Genomic DNA, 19,840 nt, shown 5'->3' on the forward strand with positions numbered 1-19,840 from the left:
ATTCTTAGGATGATTAAGCGAAGAATGCAGGCAAAATGCGAGCACAGAGCCTGGCGCACAGAAAGGGTAGTTGCCCTTCCTTAACTGTAGTAAGAAGCCCCCTCCCCACATGTGACCTCAGGCCAGGGGATGCCTCGGAAAAATGGACAATTAAGCCCCATGTTTCTTCTTTTCTCCTTCTGAGAGTCCAGGAGAGCAACGTGCACCCAAATTTGACCTGGCCCAAGAAGTAAGGAACGAAAGCTTTCATGTTGAGGTGTCTGTCCCACGGGTTTTTGTGTAGCTTGGGGTGGCCATTAAGAGGTAGATGGTGCTGTAATGGGTGTGCTTCCTATACCTGGTAGGGCCCAGTCTGAGGACAGGAAAAAGGGAGGTGACAACTGCTCTGCAGAATAATGAGAAGGACCACCATTTCCATGGACACTATCGGTTAAGGTTCTTAGTTGCAAACAACAGAATCCACTCCAGTTAGTTTAATTTGAACATGAATTTATTGGAATATAAGACAGACAGCTTGAAGCCACAGATAGGAAAATGAGCAACATCACTGTGAGGGAAAGGGGCTTCTTTATTGAAAAGACCTCAGCCACTGTGAGGAATGTGCACCTGCATTCATTCTTTCCTTCCTCAAGTAATTATGGACCATCTCCTTCGTGCCAGGAACTGTGCTAAGTGCTAAGGATAAAGGGAAGACTTGTTCTCATGGTGCTTAGAGCCGACTGGATGAGACAGAGCTAAAGCAAGTAGACCCATGGGGGAAGGAGAGAGCCAGGGTTCTGCTGAGGTGGGTGGGGTTGAGACAGACTCAGAGGAGATCACACTGTTTCAGAAGCAGCCACAGCCCAGCCCTGTGTGTGTCCTCCTTGACTTCAGAGTTTCGGGAGAGCACAGTTCGCAGGTCCTCTGCAAAAAGAAAGGAACTTGCTGATTGACATCTCTGAAGCCCCAGACCTGGACACCGCTCATCTCGACAGATCCTAGACTTTCCCAGAAATATGCAGCCAAAGTCCACTCCAGAACCGGAATGACCAACAAGAAGGAAGTGAGTTTCCAAGCCTAGGTGGGGAGCTCAGGAGCTGGGCAGACCTGCTCTGTAGGGTGGCTGACTCAGTGTTCCCATCTGAGAAAAGGGGAGCATGTGAGGAGGCTCAGATTATCATGACAGGGCTTCTAGGTGTGACCTTCTGCCAAGCTGGCCCATGGAGGATGTGCTCAGTGTGTGGTTTCACAGGACACTGCAGTCCTGGGAGGCAGCGAGGAGGAAAGACACTGTGCAGGTGTGAATGGTGGGTGGCCCCCTGAGCGCCATCTCTTTCCCCAGCCCTTCCCCTCCCACCGTGTCCTGCCCCCTTTCTTACCCGTGGGTCCCCACATGACCACCGCAGGTCTTCATGCAGTCTTGTGCTGTTGGGAAGTTGTTCTTCTTTGCAAAGCAGCCGCCATATACAAAGATGTCGCAGTGCCCGGACTTGGCATTGTAGAAGTACCTGATCTTCCGGGCCCTGCAGGGACCCGTGTGATGAGGTTCCAGGCAGAAGGCAGGCCGGGAATCTGTTGGAATGGGAGGGGCTCTGGGTCATTTATGAGGGTGGCCATCACAGGTTGGTCTACAAAGTCAACAACTGACACTACCAGTTTGCGATAGAGAATGTTAGCGTTTGGGGATCTGGTCAAATTGAAAAGGCCATTTGACAACCTGCTTTCTGGGACATTAGTATTAATGTTGCTAGGCGTGACCATGATATGGTAATCATGGAAAAGTTTATATCTCCTTCATGAAGTATTTAAGATTAACTGGTATGATGCCCTTGATTAGCTTCAAAAAACTACCCATGTTGGGGCTTCCCTGGTGGTGCAGTGGTTAAGAGCCAGCCTGCCAATGCAGGGGGCACGGGTTCGAGCCCTGGTCTGGGAAGATCCCACATGGGGCGGAGCAGCTAAGCCCGTGCGCCAAAACTACTGAGCCTGAGACCTAGAGTCCGCCAGTCACAGCTACTGAAGCCCGTGCGCCTAGAGCCCGTGCTCCACAACAAGAGAAGCCACTGCAATGAGAAGCCCGCGTACCACAACGAACAGTAGCCCCGCTCACCACAACTAGAGAAAGCCCACGCGCAGCAATGCAGACCCAACACAGCCAAAAACAAACAAACAAAAAACTCTACCCATGTCAATTATAGCTCAATAAAGTTGGGAAAAAGAAAACTCTACCAAAGGAAAGGAGGACACAGGTAAAAAATATTCTCCATATATCAATAATTATATAATTGGATTATTATATAATATAATATTATATAATATTATAATATTATATTATATATTATATTATTATTATATATTATATATTATAATATAATATTATATAATATTATTATATAATAATAATTGGAGCTGGTACCTGGGTTTTATAATACTATTCTCTGCATTACTTGTATGGTAAAAGGTTTCCACCATTAATAAAAAAGTGTGAAGGAATCAGGCTGTAATGGAGAAAGGCATGAAGAAAACATACCAGTGTGTTCACTTTGTTACCTCATGGGAACTGTAAAAATTGAATATTGACACTATATTGATATTGTGATTTATAATAAGAAATATATACATTTGTTCTTTGTCATTTTCCTGGCACGGAGTTCCTAAAAACCTTGGTATTTCTTTTTCTTTTTAAGGAATTTTTTTGTTTGTTTGTTTTGTTTTATATTTATTTATTTTGGCTGCACCGGGTCTTAGTTGCAGCATGCAGGATCTTTTAGTTGCAGCATGCGGACTTCTTAGCTGTGGTATGCGAACTCTTAGGTGCGGCATGCATGCGGGATCTAGTTCCCCAACAAGGGATCGAACCTGGGCCCCCTGCATTGGGAGCAAGCTGTCTTACGAACTGGACCACCAGGGAAGTTCCTAAAAACCTTGGTATTTCTTAAATGCTGAGAGCAATAACGGCGTCTTTTGTTATGTGAAGTAGGTGACTTTTGGGAAGAACCTAGTAACCCCAGAATAGGCTCTGGCTGCCAGGGGAAACCACTGCCTGACAGGAAAGTTGCAACTTTCATTCCTACTCTCCTCCAAGGCCTTCCATCCACAGTTCCCCAACCCCAAACCTCAGAGACTGGAGAGGAGCTGGAGGTTGAATAGTCACCAATGGCTAATGATTTAATGCATCATGACTAGGTAATGAAGCCTCCATAGAAACCTAAACACAGCAAGACATTCATGTTATTCAAAAGGACTGGCATCGACCCAGGGAACAACATAGGTGCACGTTCCATCATTGCTCACCTGGACCCCTGCAGCAGCCTGCTCCCTGGGCCTCTCTGTCTCTGCCCTTCGCCCCCCAGAGGCCATTCTGCACACTGCAGCCGCAGGGATCCTGTTACAACTTGAGTCCTACCCCTTTGCTCCCACGACCAATCAGTGACTCCCCATCTCTCTGAGTCAAATTCTGATTCTTATAAAGTCCTACTTGCCTCCATGGCCTCTCTGCCTCATCTCCTTCCACGTCCCGCCCCCCCCGCACCCACTCAGCTCCAGCCACCCTGGTAATTGTTGCTGCTCAAACACACCAGGCACGTTCTTTCTGCAGCCTCTGCTCCAACGCCCCCTTATCACAGAGGGTTTCGCTGATCAGTCTACGGAAAGAGCACAGCCACCTTTATCCCCATCACTCTCTACCCTCAAAACACTCATAACCGAGCAGAGTATTCCCCCCTTTTGCTATTGTCTGTCTCCCTCCTAGAAGGCAAGGTATTTTGCCATATTTTGTCTACAGTTCTTTCCCCACACCAAGAACCATGCTTCGTAGGGACTTAATAAATATATGGCAAGGGAATAAATCTTCCATTTCATGCTCACGCCAAGTGCACAATCACTGAATAGAATGGATATAACTGAATTCCTGTTAGTGCAAAGTCTACTTGATGATGGGGAAGGTCTACATAATTATCAATCTACCTCTAACATTCTGTATCTTAAAAGGATAATAAAATAATAGTCAAAAGGGGACAAAGGAGGGGCTTCCTTGGTGGTCCAGTGGTTAAGACTCTGTGCTCCCAATGCCGGGGTCCGGGTTCAATCCCTGGTCAGGGAACTAGATCCCACATGCTGCAACTAAGAGTTTGAATGCCGCAACTAAAGATTCTGCATGCTCGCATGCTGCAACTAAAAGATCCTGCATGCTGCCACTAAGACCTGGTACAGCCAAATAAATAAATATTTTTTTTAAAGGTTGGCAGGACAAGGGAAAGGGACTTGAGCCTTTACTAAGATTATATCAGCCTTGGTCCCAGGAGCAACTCACACAAGCGTTGTTTTTCTTGCTTTCCCCGCAGTTGCTCAGCTCAGTGGTCCCACGTCTTTCTGATTAATTTTAATACTAAAGGAATAATCATTATTTGACACCTAAATATTTTTTCTTGCCCAAAGGACGTGGGTAGAGAAACTTTTTCAGATTAACACATCTTGGTGGAAAACGGATAAAATTGGCCGTGAAATGTGATTAAACTCTTTAAATTCATGACTGGTAAGCTGTTCAAAGAACCCATGTAACATGGTTCCCCTGTTCAGTGAAGAAACTGCAGAAGACTTGCCCCAGGACACACAGCATGTGGGTTGTAGGGTCAGGACAAGATACTATCTTGTCACAACCCATTTGATAAACTATGTGATTCTGCCAGGAATTCTGAAAATACAGATAACTGGTAAGAGTTTCTGGGTGCAGTGTCCCATGTTCATTACTCCCCTATCGCTGAGTCTCACCTAAGCCCCCGAATCACAGGGAAGAGTGAGTCTGGGTTTTTCCCTGACACAAAATATGTGGTGACTCTACCAACATTAACCAATTCCCCAAACATCCACTGGGCATCCCACAAGCCAATTCACTTCTGACACTAAATCTGTGGAGTTAGTGCAGATCCCACAGGTTGAGGGATCAAGACTGTCCTTACTTCAAACGCCAGCCACGTGATCCCGAGTTACACTTGTAACCCACTGGCTAAAAATCAGAGGTTCCATGACCCCACCTCCATGTTCAATAACCAATAGACGTGGTGACCGAAATCAGGAAAACCCTTTACTTACTGTTCTCAAGTTATTATAAAGGGTAAAGCCCAGGGACAGCAAAATGGAGGAGATGCGCAGGGCAAAGGGGGAGTAGAGGTGTTTGGAGGCCCCGTGCCCTAGTGGAGTGCACCCCCTCATAGCACCTCTCTGTGCTCACCACCCCGAAAGCTCTCTGAACCCCAATATTTATGGATTTTTATTGAGGTGTCAATAATAGGCATATTGATTGAATCATTGGCCATTGGTGATTGATCTCCATCTCAATACCCTCCCCTCTCCCCAGAGGTGCTGGGATGTGGGGTGATGAAAATTCTAGCCTCTAAACACATGATTGGGTTTTTCTGGAGATAAGCCCCACCCTGAAGGTCTCTCAGGTCCCATTCCTTTACTCACCTCATTGCCATAAAAAAGACAGTAAATTCCAGGAGTTTCAGGAGGTCTGTTCCAGGAACCAGGGCAAGGATCAAATATTGATCCTTTTATTACACTACAGTGAAGTTCAGGGACACGGCACTGACCAGGAATAGAGAGTGTCAGAGATGGCATTCCTGATCTGGTAGAGGTAGGCGGGATATATATTTAAAATTTTTGACTTTTAATTTTTTTCCTGTTGAGAGTCATGAAATGTCCCTGGAGTTAAAACTGCCCAACTTCCCAGGAGAAATCCAGAGAGACTGTCAGCACCCACCCCAACCCTGCTCCCCAGCCCCTCCATGGACTCCCCTCATCCCTCCCCAGCCTGTGGAGGAGAGGTGAGCCGGGACTTACCTCTGGTATGGCTCTTGTGTTTACCCCCTGGGGTGCAGGCCACCAGGGTGCCCAGGAGGACGAGGAGGGCGATGGAGAGGCAGAGCCGGCTCATGCTCGTGGCCTTGCAGGAAGCCTTCTGAGGAAAGCTGGGGGCTGACAGAGCTTTTCATATCCCAGCTGAGGGGTGGGACAGGCAGTGAGGAGGGGAGTGAGGAAGGGGTGGAGCTGGGCTGGGTCCTGTTTATTGCGTAATCTCCCCACCTAACCTGCTTCTGCCTGCTGGGGCCAAATGCCCAGTAACAGCGCTTCTCAGACTTGACTCTGCCTGTGGGTCTCGTGGAAACACAGATTGTGATTCCACAGGTGGAATTTTGTCCAATATGTTGACTCAGGGAGCATCCCAGCACCTAGAGCAGTGCATGGCAGGTGATAGATGGTCAGTGAGTGGATGAGAGCAAATCAAAGGACAGATAAGTGATCAGAAGTATGTTCGCTCAGGTCCTTCTTTTCAGCTCCTGCAGGTGTCATCCCATCTCAGCATCAGTACCAGTCACCCGCACCCCTACCACTACCTAACTCAGAAGAAAGGTGTGACACAGGACACCATCCTGTAGCCGCTGCCACAGCTTCTCAACTGGATGGACCCGTGCTGTTTACTTGGCACTGCGTTGCAGGCTGAAGCTGAACTGGAAGAAGGCGTGTCCTCTGGGGAAGCAACCCTCTTTTCTGGGTAGAAAAAGTAGTAAGGGGTGTGGGCAGAGGGGAAGCAGGGAGCTGAACACGTCTCCACAGCATGACCTCCCACCGCCCCTCACCTGGTTTCAGAAACAGGAGAGCTGCCTGCCTGAGTGGACCTCAGGGGAGCTTGGAAGATCGCCTGCAAGAGCCCCCCTCCTGCTGTCTCTCTGCCAGTGGTTTTGGCATTCTTGGACCTCAGTTTTGGTACCAGCTCTGTCTTTTCCTAACTTTGTGCCAGGGGACTTAAACCTCCCAGAGCCCCAGGGTCATCAGGTGTCACCTGAGGTCCGTGCTGCCCACGTCACAGGGTTGCTGTGGAAGCAGTGGAGGCAACAGACATAAATTCCTTCTCCCTGCAAAGTCAAAGTCCTTGTAATGAAGATAATAGTGAGTAATGACAGCAGAAAAAACTTAGCTTCTTCTATGTGTCAGGCATTACCCTAGGCACTTGACACATATTAACTCATCAAATCCTCAAAAATCCTGAAAGAGGGCAGAGCAACTGTTGGTATTTCCTCATGTTACAGAGGAGGAACCTGAGGTAAAAAGAAAGAATTTGCCTAAAGTCATACCTTGTAGAGAGAGTATCTGAACCCAGGGATCCGGCTTCAGAGTCTGTGCACATGCACTCTGCTGCTTTGTAAGCTGAAACTATAGTGCACGTGTCAGGGCTTACACACCCCAATCTCTTCACTCACTCCCATACATTCACTCCCAGTTACACACATGTAGCACCAAGCCGCACACCCCCTCACTCATCTACAGACATGCATTCTTCCACAAACACACACACACAGACACACACAGACACACACACACACACACCCTGTGCTCCACTTCCAGGGTCAAGGAGAAGGGAGCTGGCTCAATGCCCAGAAGCCCCAGGAGCAAGCCCAGCCAAGTGTCAAACGGGCACACAGCTGGGTGATGAGCTGCAGAGGACAGGAGGGGCTGTCTTCCTCGCACAAAGTCACCCTTTCCCTTGAGAAGGGCAGGAGCTCTCAATACCGAGCTGCCCCCAGACAGAAGGGCTTCAGGAGCGGGGTACTCACAAAACAAGCCACTGTGTGTGGAGGGTCTACTCTCTCCTGAGACATTTCACATGTATGATTTCATTTAGCCTCATGTCGACCCTACAACATCTGGGATTCTCATCCCATTTTGCCAGCGAGAAAGCAGAGGCTCAGAGAGGTGAAGCGACTTGCTCAGGACTCACAGCCAGCTGATGGCACAACTAGGATTCTAGCTCAGGAGGCCCTCTGGTACTGCCCCTCTTCCTGCCTCAGTTTGTCCATCTGAGACCAGGGAACAGCAGAGACCCCGCCTAACAGCAGAGACTCCTCTTTTCTGCCCCCTCCTCTCTCATGTGTCTGTCTTTCTCTCCCAATGTCCTCCTCCCTCTGGTCCAGGTTAGAGGCCCCAGACCCAGGGGTCCCCGATGGGCCTGTCCTCCCTCCACCTCCCACCTCCCTGCTCATGAGTGACTGAGGTCTCTAGTTTCAAACCTTCCCGGCCCCTGGGGGCATCTTCAGAGAAATAACAAGGCGGGAACATCACAGGGGTTGTATTCTGGATAAAGATGTATGATCCCAGCACTGTGGGACACCAGGTCATATCTCCGCTTCTAATCCTCAGTTTTTCCCTCTGAAAAATGAGAATCTTGGACTCCATGCTATCTAGGGCCCCTTTGTGAAATGGATGGAATGCACCCAGGGCAGGCAGAAGATGTTTATCTGTTTGTGATGCTGTGCCCTGTGAGACGTACGTTCATATCCAAGACATAGGTGGCCACTTTCTGGCTATGCGATATAACAGCACCTCACTTTTTGGAGGTACGTAGTCTTCCTCCTTCCTTATTTTAAATTTTATATATTTATTTGGCCTGGTCGCGCAGCACGTGGGATATAGTTCCCCAATCAGGGATCTAACCTGCACCCCCTGCATTGGAAGCACAGAGACTTAACTGCCAGGGGAGTCCCTTAGTCTTCCTCTTTAAAAGAGGTGCCATGAGTACTGGGTTTTTTTAGGATTATTTTAAAGATTGAAAGGAAAAGCATAAACCAGAGCTTGCAATCTGGCTAGAATATATAAATATTTTTAGCCAAACAGTACATTTTATAATTTTGAAACATTTGCCAAATTTAACAGTGGGGGGTTTCATATAAAAGAGAATTTCTAGCATTGTTGGGAAGGTAAATGATTCGGCAACACAGTCCTGCAATTTAACAAGAGCCGTGAGTCTCAAACTTGAGTGAAAATCAGAATCACTTAGCCAGGCCTTCAGACACAGATTTGAGATCTCCACCCGCAGAGTTTTGCTTCAGTAGGACAGGGGCGGGACCTGAGTTTCTGCATCAAACAGGTTTCTGGGGCTGCTGATGGTACCGCTCAAGGGACCACACTTTGAAAACCATGAACTAAGCTAAGTAGAGCTGCTCTCTTCTCATGAGGGGAGCGTTCTCTCCAGTTTCCATAATCCTCACCATGCCTTATTGTTCCCTCTTCCTCACCCCCATTTCACCTACTTCCATCCACATCACTCACCTGACGTGGAAGGAACTCAAAATTGTGACCCCTGGGGTGGGCTCACAGTAAGTGTTCAGTAAAAGGTAGCTTGTTCTTATTTAACAATCTTCCGAACTAAGTATTATTATTCCTATTTTACAGTTGAAGCAACTGAAATTCAGCTAAGGGAAAGTGACTTGCTGGAGTTTAAAACAGCAGAAAATCAGAAAGAAGACACTTGCCAAAAACTATAAGTCATGTGGCCCCGGTTATTTCAATGTTACAAATACACAAACACACAAACGACACACAGGCAAATGTATCTGATATTAACATAGATGATGCAGCAAAGATTGTGGACATGACTTCATGAGAGTAAAATTATATTTATCAAAAAAGGAAGAAAAGAAATAGAAAGGGAAAAGGAAAGGTTAAAATAGGAGGAGACATGAGTCAGCTGTAGACATGCCCACTCTAAGATGACTGTAAACAAGTGAACATTGAAGATATGAGAAATTCCCAGGAACAAGGATTATGCCTTTCAACATACAATGGAGCATTTCCCTCTTGGACTGTTGGACCCATTCGAACTCCCTTCTCTCCATGGAAACTTCTCTCTCTGAGGATAGGAGCTATTTTGTTGTTTTGTCACCTAGCGTCTCTTTGTCCTTTTCCTGATACAGTAGCCTGATTTTGCTTGAGGAATGACTCTTCCTCCACCCAGGACTGGTGGGATTGGGCCGCCTGTCAATCAAAGTGCCTGCCCTACCCCCAGACCAAGAGTGGCCAATCAGATGCTCTCCCTGGAATTTAACCTTGATCAATGAATCCCAAAAGACCTAAAAATGGAGGTCATTCAGAGGTGGCCTGGGAAGACCTTAGTTCTTCCTTGCTTACCATCCTTTCCAAGTTGGGACCTTTTAGCACTCCCTTAAGTCCTTGAGCTGAACTAAATCAATTAGTGCTTTGGGTGCCAACAGAAGAGTCCAAAAGGATCTCACTTACGGGTAAAATCAGGAAGGGAGAATGGATGCCCACTACATCCCCACACCGTTGTCACAAATTCCTTCTCTGCTTCCAATAGCCAGAGTCAGTTTCTGTTGCTCATAACCAGCGAGATCTGCTGCCTTTACCAGGGTCACCACCAAGTTCCGCATTTTTCTATCCAGCGGCCTTTCCTCAGCCATCCTCCTCCTCTAACTCACAGGTCAGGCCCTCATGGCATAAATGCGAACAAAATTCTTTACCAAAATTGGTTTCCACTTGGTCGCAGCATAAAATAATGATGAAAAGCAGAGCTTCCTATTTGAAGAACTTTGAGTCTCCCCTGGTGAACCTCCGGGGCTTTGGAACGCACAGATCCAACGTCTTTCAAGGAAAATCATGGGAGACAGAGAGTGATAAGCTTGAATCCCAGCACCTGCCAGTATTGGTTATGTGACCTTGGAGAAGGGCTGAAACCTCTGAGCTTCAGCTTGAATGTCTTTAAAATGGAAAAAAAAAGTATTAAGATTGTTTTGATGTTTTTAGATGAAGATGTATGCACAGGGCTTGGTACCTAGTAGGTTGTCAATAGTGGTGATGGGTGTTTTACATTATTAATTTACCTCTCTCAGTTACTTAGACATTCTCATCGACTCAGTGACTTTTACCAGCACATCAGGACAGGGAACTCACGTTGCTACTTTCACCCTCTGAGGTACTAGCAACCCCACTTTCTCTGAACCTCAGGTTCCTCCTATGTAAATGGAAGGATGACTCCATCTCTGTGGATACCGTTCAAAATTTATCTGCACTCACAGATGTAAAGCACTAGCAAATTGATTAGGCCACACTGCTAGTAAATTGGCAGAGCCAGAGTTTGAAGCCATGGACTCTGATCAAAGGTTTCAGTCGTCACATATTTTATACCTAATAAACATTTCGTGAACAAGTGAATGAACGAATCAACGTCTACTCAACATATTTGCCTATGTGTTCTGCCAGCACCATAGACTCAACGTTGACCAAAGTGAATTTATTGTCCTTCCTTCTAGAGACTTGCTTCCCCTACCTTCCCCCAGAAGGCTGAGTATTGTCCTTCATTCTACCTTTTTCTCACCTGCTGTGAGCAGTCTCATAGCAAAGTCCGTTGGTTGTACCTCCTCAGTTCTCAGCTGAAAGTTCACTTCAGAATAAGATGAAGACACCTGATCATAGAACTGCCCCACTTCCTGACAGCATCCATCCTGAGCAAAGCCAGCTTCCTGAAACTCTCCTGCAAGTAACCTCATGGAAACCCACATCCTGTAAGTCCTTCAACATCCTCTTAATGAGATGCCATATCATTCATTGTCCCTTGCTGCAGTGAGTAATAAACCCAACTTGCTCAGCTTGGAAGGGGACAGTTTCTAGTGGGCTGTGGTTGGAAACATCGACAGGTATAAGCCTTTTTCCTTATTGTATAATCAAGGAATGTAAAAGTCAGAGACATTGAGATATTTGCCCAAGACTACAAGGTATTGGGCAACAGAACCAGCTCTATCTGTGTTCTGGTTTATTACACTACCTCTGTTTTTTGAGTTTTCTCTGCCTCAATTTCCTCATCTGTATTGAGGCAGTTAGGCTCTGCCGTCCTAAGGTTCCTCCAGCTCACTTCTTCCCAGAGCCAGGAGCATGAAAACAGCGTTAAAGTTGCTCTAATGAGGAAGTTGTGACATCCCTTTGGCTCAGGACCACTAGATTATGCATAAGTCATTCCCACAATGCCTTGCAGCTGGGACGGTCTAATAATGACCTGTGGTACATCTTGGGAAATACCTCAGAGAGTCTTGGATTCCTGCCCACCACCTACGCCCTCCCCCCTCCTTTCGGCCACCCTCATTCAGTTGTTTAAATGTCCACACTATCTGATTGCCACAGCTCTTGCCCAACTGGGGGAAGCAAGTTGGGAGGGTGACCTGGGAGCCCTGATCCTAGTGACCATCCTCCTCTTTTTAAGCTAAACTCTTTCCTCCAACCATATTAGAGGGCACCTTGTGAGGGTGCCAACAATTCCAGCAGCCTCAGCATAAAATGTAGTGAGCTGCAAATAAGGGCTTCCCCCAACATTCAGTTTTGAGTATCTGAAGCTGGTGGTGGAAACTTAGCAAATGTTTTCCAAGAACCTAAAAGACACTTGGTGGGAGAGAGGGGTCCTTCCTTGATTCCCATCTCCCAGTGTCTGTAGGACTGTTTTAGGACAAAGGCAGCAGAATTGGCCAACAGGTTTCTTGGGAGCGGAGACTAGACCAGTTTTGAATGGCAGAGCCAGAGGGGAGAGGGAATCCTTCTGGTTCAGTGGAACAAACCAGTGCTCGAGGTGGTATGAAAACTGAGGCTATGCGCGTCCGGAGCCTGTGCTCCGCAACGGGAGAGGCCGCAGCAGTGAGAGGCCCACATACCACAAAAAAAAAAAAAAAAAACTGAGGCTAAAAGAATCTATAGGAAAGGGAAAATCACAATAAAAATGACAAATATATCGAAGAATTAAAGATCATTTAGATAAACCTGTACATAGATTAAAAAACAAAAAATTGTAAAAGCAATGATAAGAAATAAACGGTAAAAGGATCAGCATGAAAATGTAAAGTAGGGCATCACAATCACAAAATGTGGAGAATGGGAGTGTAAAAATGTAGATGTTTTACAATGTGTTTGAACTTGAATGACTTTCAGTTTAAAGCAAGGAGGTATTGTTATGGTTCAACCTACTTGAACTCCATGGTTACCACAAATCAAACACATACAGTAGAGTCACAAAAACTAAAAACAAAGGAACTCAAGCATACTGAAAGAAAATCATCAAACCACAAACAGATAAACCAAAAGAAGAAATGAACAGAGAAGAACTACAAAAACAACTGGAAAACAAGGATTAAAAGGACAAATCCTATCAAAATACTCAAGACAGTTTTCACAGATCTAGCACAAATAACCCTAAAATTTATATAGAACGCACAAAAGACCCAGAATTGCCAAACTACTCTTGAGGGAAAAAGACAAAGCTTGAGTCATCACCCATGCAGACCATAGAGTATACTACAAAGCTATAGTAATCAAAACAGTGTGATATTGCCAGAAAACAGATATATAGACCAATGGAACAGAATAGAGAGCCCTGACATAAACACATGCCCTAAGGTCAATTTATGTACAACAAAGGAGGCAAGAATATACAATGGAGAAGAGACAGTGTCTTCAGGAAATGGTGTTGGGAAAGCTGAACAGCTACATGTAAATCAATGAAATTAGAACACTCCCTCACACCATGTACAAAAATAAACTCAAAATGGATTAAAGACCTAAATATAAGACATGACACCATAAAACTCCTAGAAAAGAACAAGGGCAAAACATTTTTGGACATAAATCACAGCAATATTTTTATGGATCAGTCTCCCATGCCAAAAGAAATAAAAGCAAATATAAATAAATGGAACCTCATCAAACTTAAAAGCTCTTGCCCAACAAAGGAAACCATCAACGGAACAGCAAGACAACCTACTGAATGAGAGAAAATATTTGCAAAACATGCAAGGAACAAGGGCTTAATATCAAAGTATACAAATAATTCATGCAACTCAATATTGAAAAAACAGAAAATCCAATCAAAAAATGGGCAGAAGACCTAAATAGACAATTCTCCAAAGAAGACCTACAGATGGCCAGAGGCACAAAAAGAGATGTCAACATCGTTAAATATTAGAGTACAGCAGTGAAAATCAAAACCACAATGAGGTATCATATCACACCTGTCAAAAAGGCTATCATTGAGAAGTCTACAAATAATAAATGCTGGAGAGAGTGTGGACAAAAGGGAACCCTTGTACACTGATGGTGTGAATGTAAATTAGTGCGCTGTCCATTGAAAACAGTATGGAGGTTGCTTACAAAACTAAAAACAGAACTACAGCATGATCCAGCAAGCCCACTCGTGGGTATATATCTGGAGAAAAGATAACTTTAGTTTGAAAAGATACCTCCACCTCAATGTTCACAGAAGCCCTGTTCACTAGAGCCAAGACGCGGGCACTATAAGTGCCCATTAACAGACGACTGGCTTGAGAAATGTGGTATGAAAATAGAAATGGACTCACAGTCATAGAAAACAAACTTATGGTTATCAAAGAGGAAAGGAGGGGGGAGGATTTGGGAAAATGACAAGCACAGAGCCTGACAAATGGCATGTGCTCATTAAAGGTGAGCTTGTTCCTCATTAGCTGGATTAGGAAGCCACCTTCCCACACAAGACGACAGAGAAGGGGTTTCCTTGGACTAGTGGACAATTGAGCCTCATGCTCCTTCCTTTCTTTTCTGAGAATCCAGGAAAATAACCTGCCCCAAAGTCTCTCATGGCCCAAGAAGTAAAGGACAAAAGCAATCTTGTTGAGGTGTCTGTAACCATTTTTTGGTGTATATTGGGGTGGCCATTAAGAGACAGATGCCACTATAAGGGGCTGGCTTCTTATTCCTTGTGTGTCTGAGGGCAGAAAACGGGGAGGCACCGGCTGCTCTGCAGAAGAATGAGAAGGACCACCATTTCCATGGAACCTATGGGTTAAGGTTCTTTGTTGCAACAACAGAACCCACTCCAGTTAGTTGAATTAGAATATGAAGTTTTAAAAATATAAGGCCAGACTGTTTGAAGCCACAGATGTTCAACATCAATGTGGCAGAGGGGCTTCCTTAGAGGAAAGACCTCTCCCACCACCAATGCTGAGAACAGGATGCCACAAATTTTACTTTTGCTAGCATAAGGAGAGCAGAGATGGTGGGGTGGAGGATGAAGGTGAGGATGCAGTGAGGAAGAAAATTAGGACAAGAATCATGAATTCAAATCCCAGGCTCTACAGTCACTCCAGTCATGAGGAGCTTTGCTCCTGCATTCATTCCTTCCTTCCTCAAATATTTATGGACTGTCTCTTTTGTGTCAGGCTGTGTGCGATGTGCGAGGGATAAAGAGAAGACTTGCTCTCATGGTGCTTAGAGCCAACTTGATGAGACAGAGCTAAAGCAAGTTGACCCATGGGGGAAGGAAAGAGGCAGATTTCTGCTGAGGAGGGTGGGGATGAGACGGAAGAGGAGGAGGTGAACTGCTTCAGAAGCAGCCACAGTCCAGCCCTGGGTGGGTCCTCCTCAGAATTCAGCAGCAGTTTACAGGTCCTCTGCAAAAGGAAATAAACTTGCTGCTTGACCTCTCTGAAGCCCCAGATCTGGACACTGTACACCCTGATAGGTCCTAGACCATCCTAGAAATGAGCAACCACAGTCCTCCCAGGACCGGAATGAACAACAAGAAGGAGGTGAGTTTTCCAAGCCTAGCTGGGATGCGCAGGAACACTGCAGACCTGCTCTGTAGAGTGGCTGACTCAGTGTTCCCTTCTGAGAAAAGGGAAGGAGGCTCAGATTATGAAGACGGGGCTTCTAGGGGTGACCTTCTGCCAAGCTGGGCCATGGAGGACTTGCTCAGTCCATGGTTTCAAAGGACATTGCTGCCACTTCTCCTGGGAGGCAGAGAGGAAAAAAGTCACTGTGGGGGTGTGAGGGATGTGGGACCCCCTGAGCTCCACCTCTCTCCCCAGCCCTTCCCCTCCCACGTGCCCTGTCCCCTGTCTTACCCCAGGGCCCGATGGTCCCACCGCAGGTCCTCACGCAGTCCTCTCCCATCTTGAAGTTGTTTTTCTTAGCATTGCGGCCACCACATACAAAGGTCTCGCAGAACCAGGACTTGGTGTCGTGGAAGTACCTGAAGTACAGGAAGTACCTGATTATTTTGACCTTGCAGGGATCTGTGTATGGAGGCTCTAGGCAGAAGACAGGCTGCAGGGATGGGAGGGCCTCTGGGTCAGAGAGGAGGATGGTCATCACCGCTTGCTCTACAAGGTCAACAACTGAACCCACCCGTTTGTTTGCCGTAGAGAGTAGTAAGGGTGCCAGGATGTGAAATGTGAAAAGGCTATTTGATGCCCTGCTTTCCAGGACATTATCTTTAATGTTTTTAGGCATGACAATGACAGGGTAATATTGTAAATAATTCCATACCCTTAATGAATATTATAGATTAGTTGGTATGAGGCCACTGATGAGGTTCAAAGAACAACAAAAATGGAGGATGTATATTAAGAAAATTCTCCATGTGTGGTCAGTTATTGGAGCTGGGCAATGGGCCCATGGGTTTTATAATACTATTCTCATACTTGTGTGTGTGGTTGAAAGTTGCCACCATTAAAAAGAAAGTGTTGAGGACTTCCCTGGTGGCACAGTAGTTAAGAATCTGCATGACACTGCAGGGGATATGGGTTCGATCCCTGGTCCAGGAAGTTCCCACATGCCGTGGAGCAGCTAAGCCCGTGCACCACCTACTGAGCCTGCGTTCTAGAACCCGCGAGCCACAACTACTGAGCCCGCATGCCACAACTACTGAGCCCGTGTGCCACAAGTACTGAAACCCACGTGCCTAGAGCCCATGCTCCACAAAGAGAGAAGCCACCGCAATGAGAAGCCCGCACACCACAAAGAAGAGTAGCCCCCACTCACCGCAACTAGAGAAAGCCCATGCACAGCAACAAAGACCCAACGCAGCCAAAAATAAATAAATAAATTTATTTAAGAAAAAGGTGTGAAGGAATCATGCTCTAATGGAGAAAGGCATGGAAGAAAACACACCAGTGTGTTTACATTGATTAACTCATGCGGGCTGGAATAATGGAATATTGAGGGAAGATTGTGACATATAAAAATTTGAACTTTGTCTTCATCCTATTCCTGGCACAGAGCTCCTAAAACTGTTGGAATTTCCTAAGAGATGAGAATGAAAAAGGAGTCTTTTATCATGTGAGGGGGTTGACTTTCGTAAAGCCCCAACCTAAACCAAAAATGGGGACTGGTTGCCAGGGGAACCAACTGTCTCATTAGGGAATGGGAATTTTCATACCCACCCTTCCACCTTTTTCTGTCCCCACACCTCAGGTGCAGGAGAGGGGTTGAAGGTTGAATCAATCACAAACGGGTAAAGATTTAATGAATCATGATTTGTGATGAAGCCTCCATAGAAATCTCAAGAGAGCAAGTCATTCATATTATTCAAGAGAACTGGGGTGGACCCAGGGAACAACGTAGGTACACACTCCATCATGGCTCACCTGGACCACAGCAGCAGCCTGCCCATGAGCCTCTGTCTCTGCCCTTCGCCCCCTAGAGGCCACTCTCTGCACTGCAGCCACAGAGACCCTGATAGAACCCTGAGTCCTATCCCATTGCTCCCAACACCAATCCCTCAGTGACTCCCCAGCTGTCTCACAATCAAAGTTGGATCCTTATAAAGTCCTACAAGGCTCCTCACGACTTACCCCCATGGCCTGCCTCATCCCCTTCCTCTCCTCTCCCCTTCACCCACTCAGCTCCAGCCACCCTGGTCCTGGCTGCTTCTCAAACACAGGAGGCACGTTTTTTTTTTTGCAGCCTCTTCTCAACACCTCCTTATCACAGAGGGTTTCACTGACCAGTCTACAGAAGGAGCACAGCCTCCTTTATCCCCATCACTCTCTTCAAAACACTCATCTCAACCTGGCATAGGACTTTTCCCCTTTCTTTATTGTCTGTCTCCCTCTTAGAAGTCAGATTATTTTACTATATTTTGTTTACAGCTGTTTCCCTACACTAAGAATGATGCGTTTTAGGAACAAAAAGCATAAATATTTGATAAATATTTGTCTAAGAAATGAATTTCCCATTTCATACTCATGCCAAGTGCAGTCATTGAAGAAACTGGAAATAGTAACATTCTTGTTAGTGAAATGTCTATTTGGTGATGGGGCATGTCTATATAATTATGAGACAACCTCTAACATTGTATATCCTAAAAGGAAAATAAAATAGTAGTCTGTTGGGGGGCAAGGGGAAGGGTCTAGAGTTTTGACTAATACGGTACCAGCCTGGAAAAAAGTCTGGGCCCCACCTGCAAAAACACAAAAGTACTGCATTTCTTGCTCTCCCTGTAGTTGCCTCAGAAAGGGAAGAAGTTAGGTGTCACTCAACTTTCTGATTAATTTCATAATAAAGAAATGATAATTATTTGACATAAGTTTCTTTTGGGGAGGGTGGTGAAGAAATGCAGGCAGACAAGTCTTTCCAACTAAGATATTTAGGTGGAAAATGGCCATCACTGACCATGAAATGGGGAGACTCTTTATACTCATGATTGGTAATCGTTTCAAAAAACTCATGTAACATATGGTCCCGCTGTTCAGGTAAGGAAACTGCAGAAGACTTGTCCCAGGACACATGACATGTGGGTGGTAGGATCAGGAAAAGATACTATCATATCACAACCCAATTAATAAAGTACCTGATTCTGCCAGGAATTCTGAAAAGCAGATAACCAGTAAGGACTCCTGAGTACGCTTTCCCACCCACATACAATAGTCCCCTGTCCCCAGACCTCACCCCAGCCACACATTAGAGAGAAGAGTGTGTCCAGGGTTTTTCCCTGACTGCAAATATGTGGTGTCCCTACCAACACCCACTGGCGGCCCACAAGTCAATTCACTTCTGACACTAAATCTGCGGAGGGAGCCCACACCCCAAAGGTTGAGGGCTCAGTCCCTGAGGACGGCCCCTACTTCAAGTGCCGATCACAAGTCCCGGGGTCACCCATACACGTGACCAACTGGCTATAAATTATAAATTCAGGGGTTCCATGACCCCACCTCCCATATTCAATAATTTATTAGAACCACTCACAAAACTAAGGAAAGCCTTTTACTCAATGTCCCAAGTTATTATAAAAGATAAGACTCAGGGACAGCTCTATGGAGGAGATGTGTAGGGTAAAGGGGGAGCTGGGGGTGCCGAGCCTCCCTGCCCTCTCAGAACACGACCCCCTCACAATCCCTTGATGTGTTCACCTCCCCTGAAGCGCTCTGAACCCAGTGTTTATGGGTTTTAATTGAGGGTTTGAGGTAGGCAATTTGATTGAATCGTTGGCCATTGGTGACTGAACTCTACCTCAGTACACTCTCCTCTCCCCAGAGGGGTTGGGGGTTGAAGGTTCTAACCCTCTAATCACCAGGTGGGATCTTCCGGAGTCCAGTCCCATCCAGAGGCTATCTAGGGTCCCATCCCTGACTCCTCTCATGACCTACGAAGACAGTAAATTCCAAGACTTTCAGGAGGCCTGTTTTAGGAACCAGGACAAGGATCAAATGTGAATCTTTTCTTTACATTAAAGTGAGGTTCGGGGACAGGCAGTGACCAGGAACAGAGAGTCTCAGAGATGGGGTCCCTGGTTTGGCATGGTTCAGTGGGTTTCTTTTTTTAAAAGCTGAAACATAATGATTCCTTTTGAGAGTCATGAAATGTCCCTGGAGTTACAGCTGCCCAACTTCCCAGGAGAAATCCAGAGAGGCTGTCAGCACCCACCCCACCCCTGCTCCCCAGCCCCTCCCATGGACTCCCCTCATCCTCCCAACCCCTCAGCCTGTAAAGGAGACGTGAGCCAGGACTTACCCTGGGCCTGTTTGCTGGTTTCACTCCCTGGGGTGCCAGCCAAAAGGGTGCCCAGGAGGACGAGAAGGGCTGCAGAGAGGCGGAGCTGACTCATCTTCGTGGCCTTGCAGGAGGGCTTCTGAGGAGAGCAGGGGGCTGACACAGCTTCTGACACCCCACCTGAGGGGTGGGAACAGGCGATAAGGTGGTAAGTGAGGAGGAGATGATCTGGGGTCAGTGCTGTTCCTAGAAATCTTCCCACATAACCAGGCTTCCTGCCTCTGCCTGC

At 46.3% G+C, this 19,840-nt stretch overlaps 1 protein-coding gene across 1 annotated transcript; it reads right to left on the reverse strand.

Moving 5' to 3' along the window:
* Window positions 1–472: 472 nt before the first annotated feature.
* Window positions 473–6,480, reverse strand: LOC115803388 (serum basic protease inhibitor-like). The gene is made up of 3 exons (XM_089896983.1): window positions 5,821–6,480; window positions 1,359–1,551; window positions 473–903 (listed from the first exon to the last, which is right to left on the reverse strand). The coding sequence occupies exons 1-3, from the start codon at window positions 5,912–5,914 to the stop codon at window positions 870–872; spliced, it is 321 nt and encodes a 106-aa protein (XP_089753109.1). The 5' UTR covers window positions 5,915–6,480; the 3' UTR covers window positions 473–869.
* Between the last annotated feature and the right edge of the window lie 13,360 nt (window positions 6,481–19,840).

Source organism: Delphinapterus leucas, chromosome 15, assembly GCF_059928025.1.
Source record: "Delphinapterus leucas isolate spDelLeu-1000000601 "Yukka" chromosome 15, BTC_Dleu_Yukka2, whole genome shotgun sequence".
In the NCBI taxonomy this organism is placed as follows: domain Eukaryota; kingdom Metazoa; phylum Chordata; class Mammalia; order Artiodactyla; family Monodontidae; genus Delphinapterus; species Delphinapterus leucas.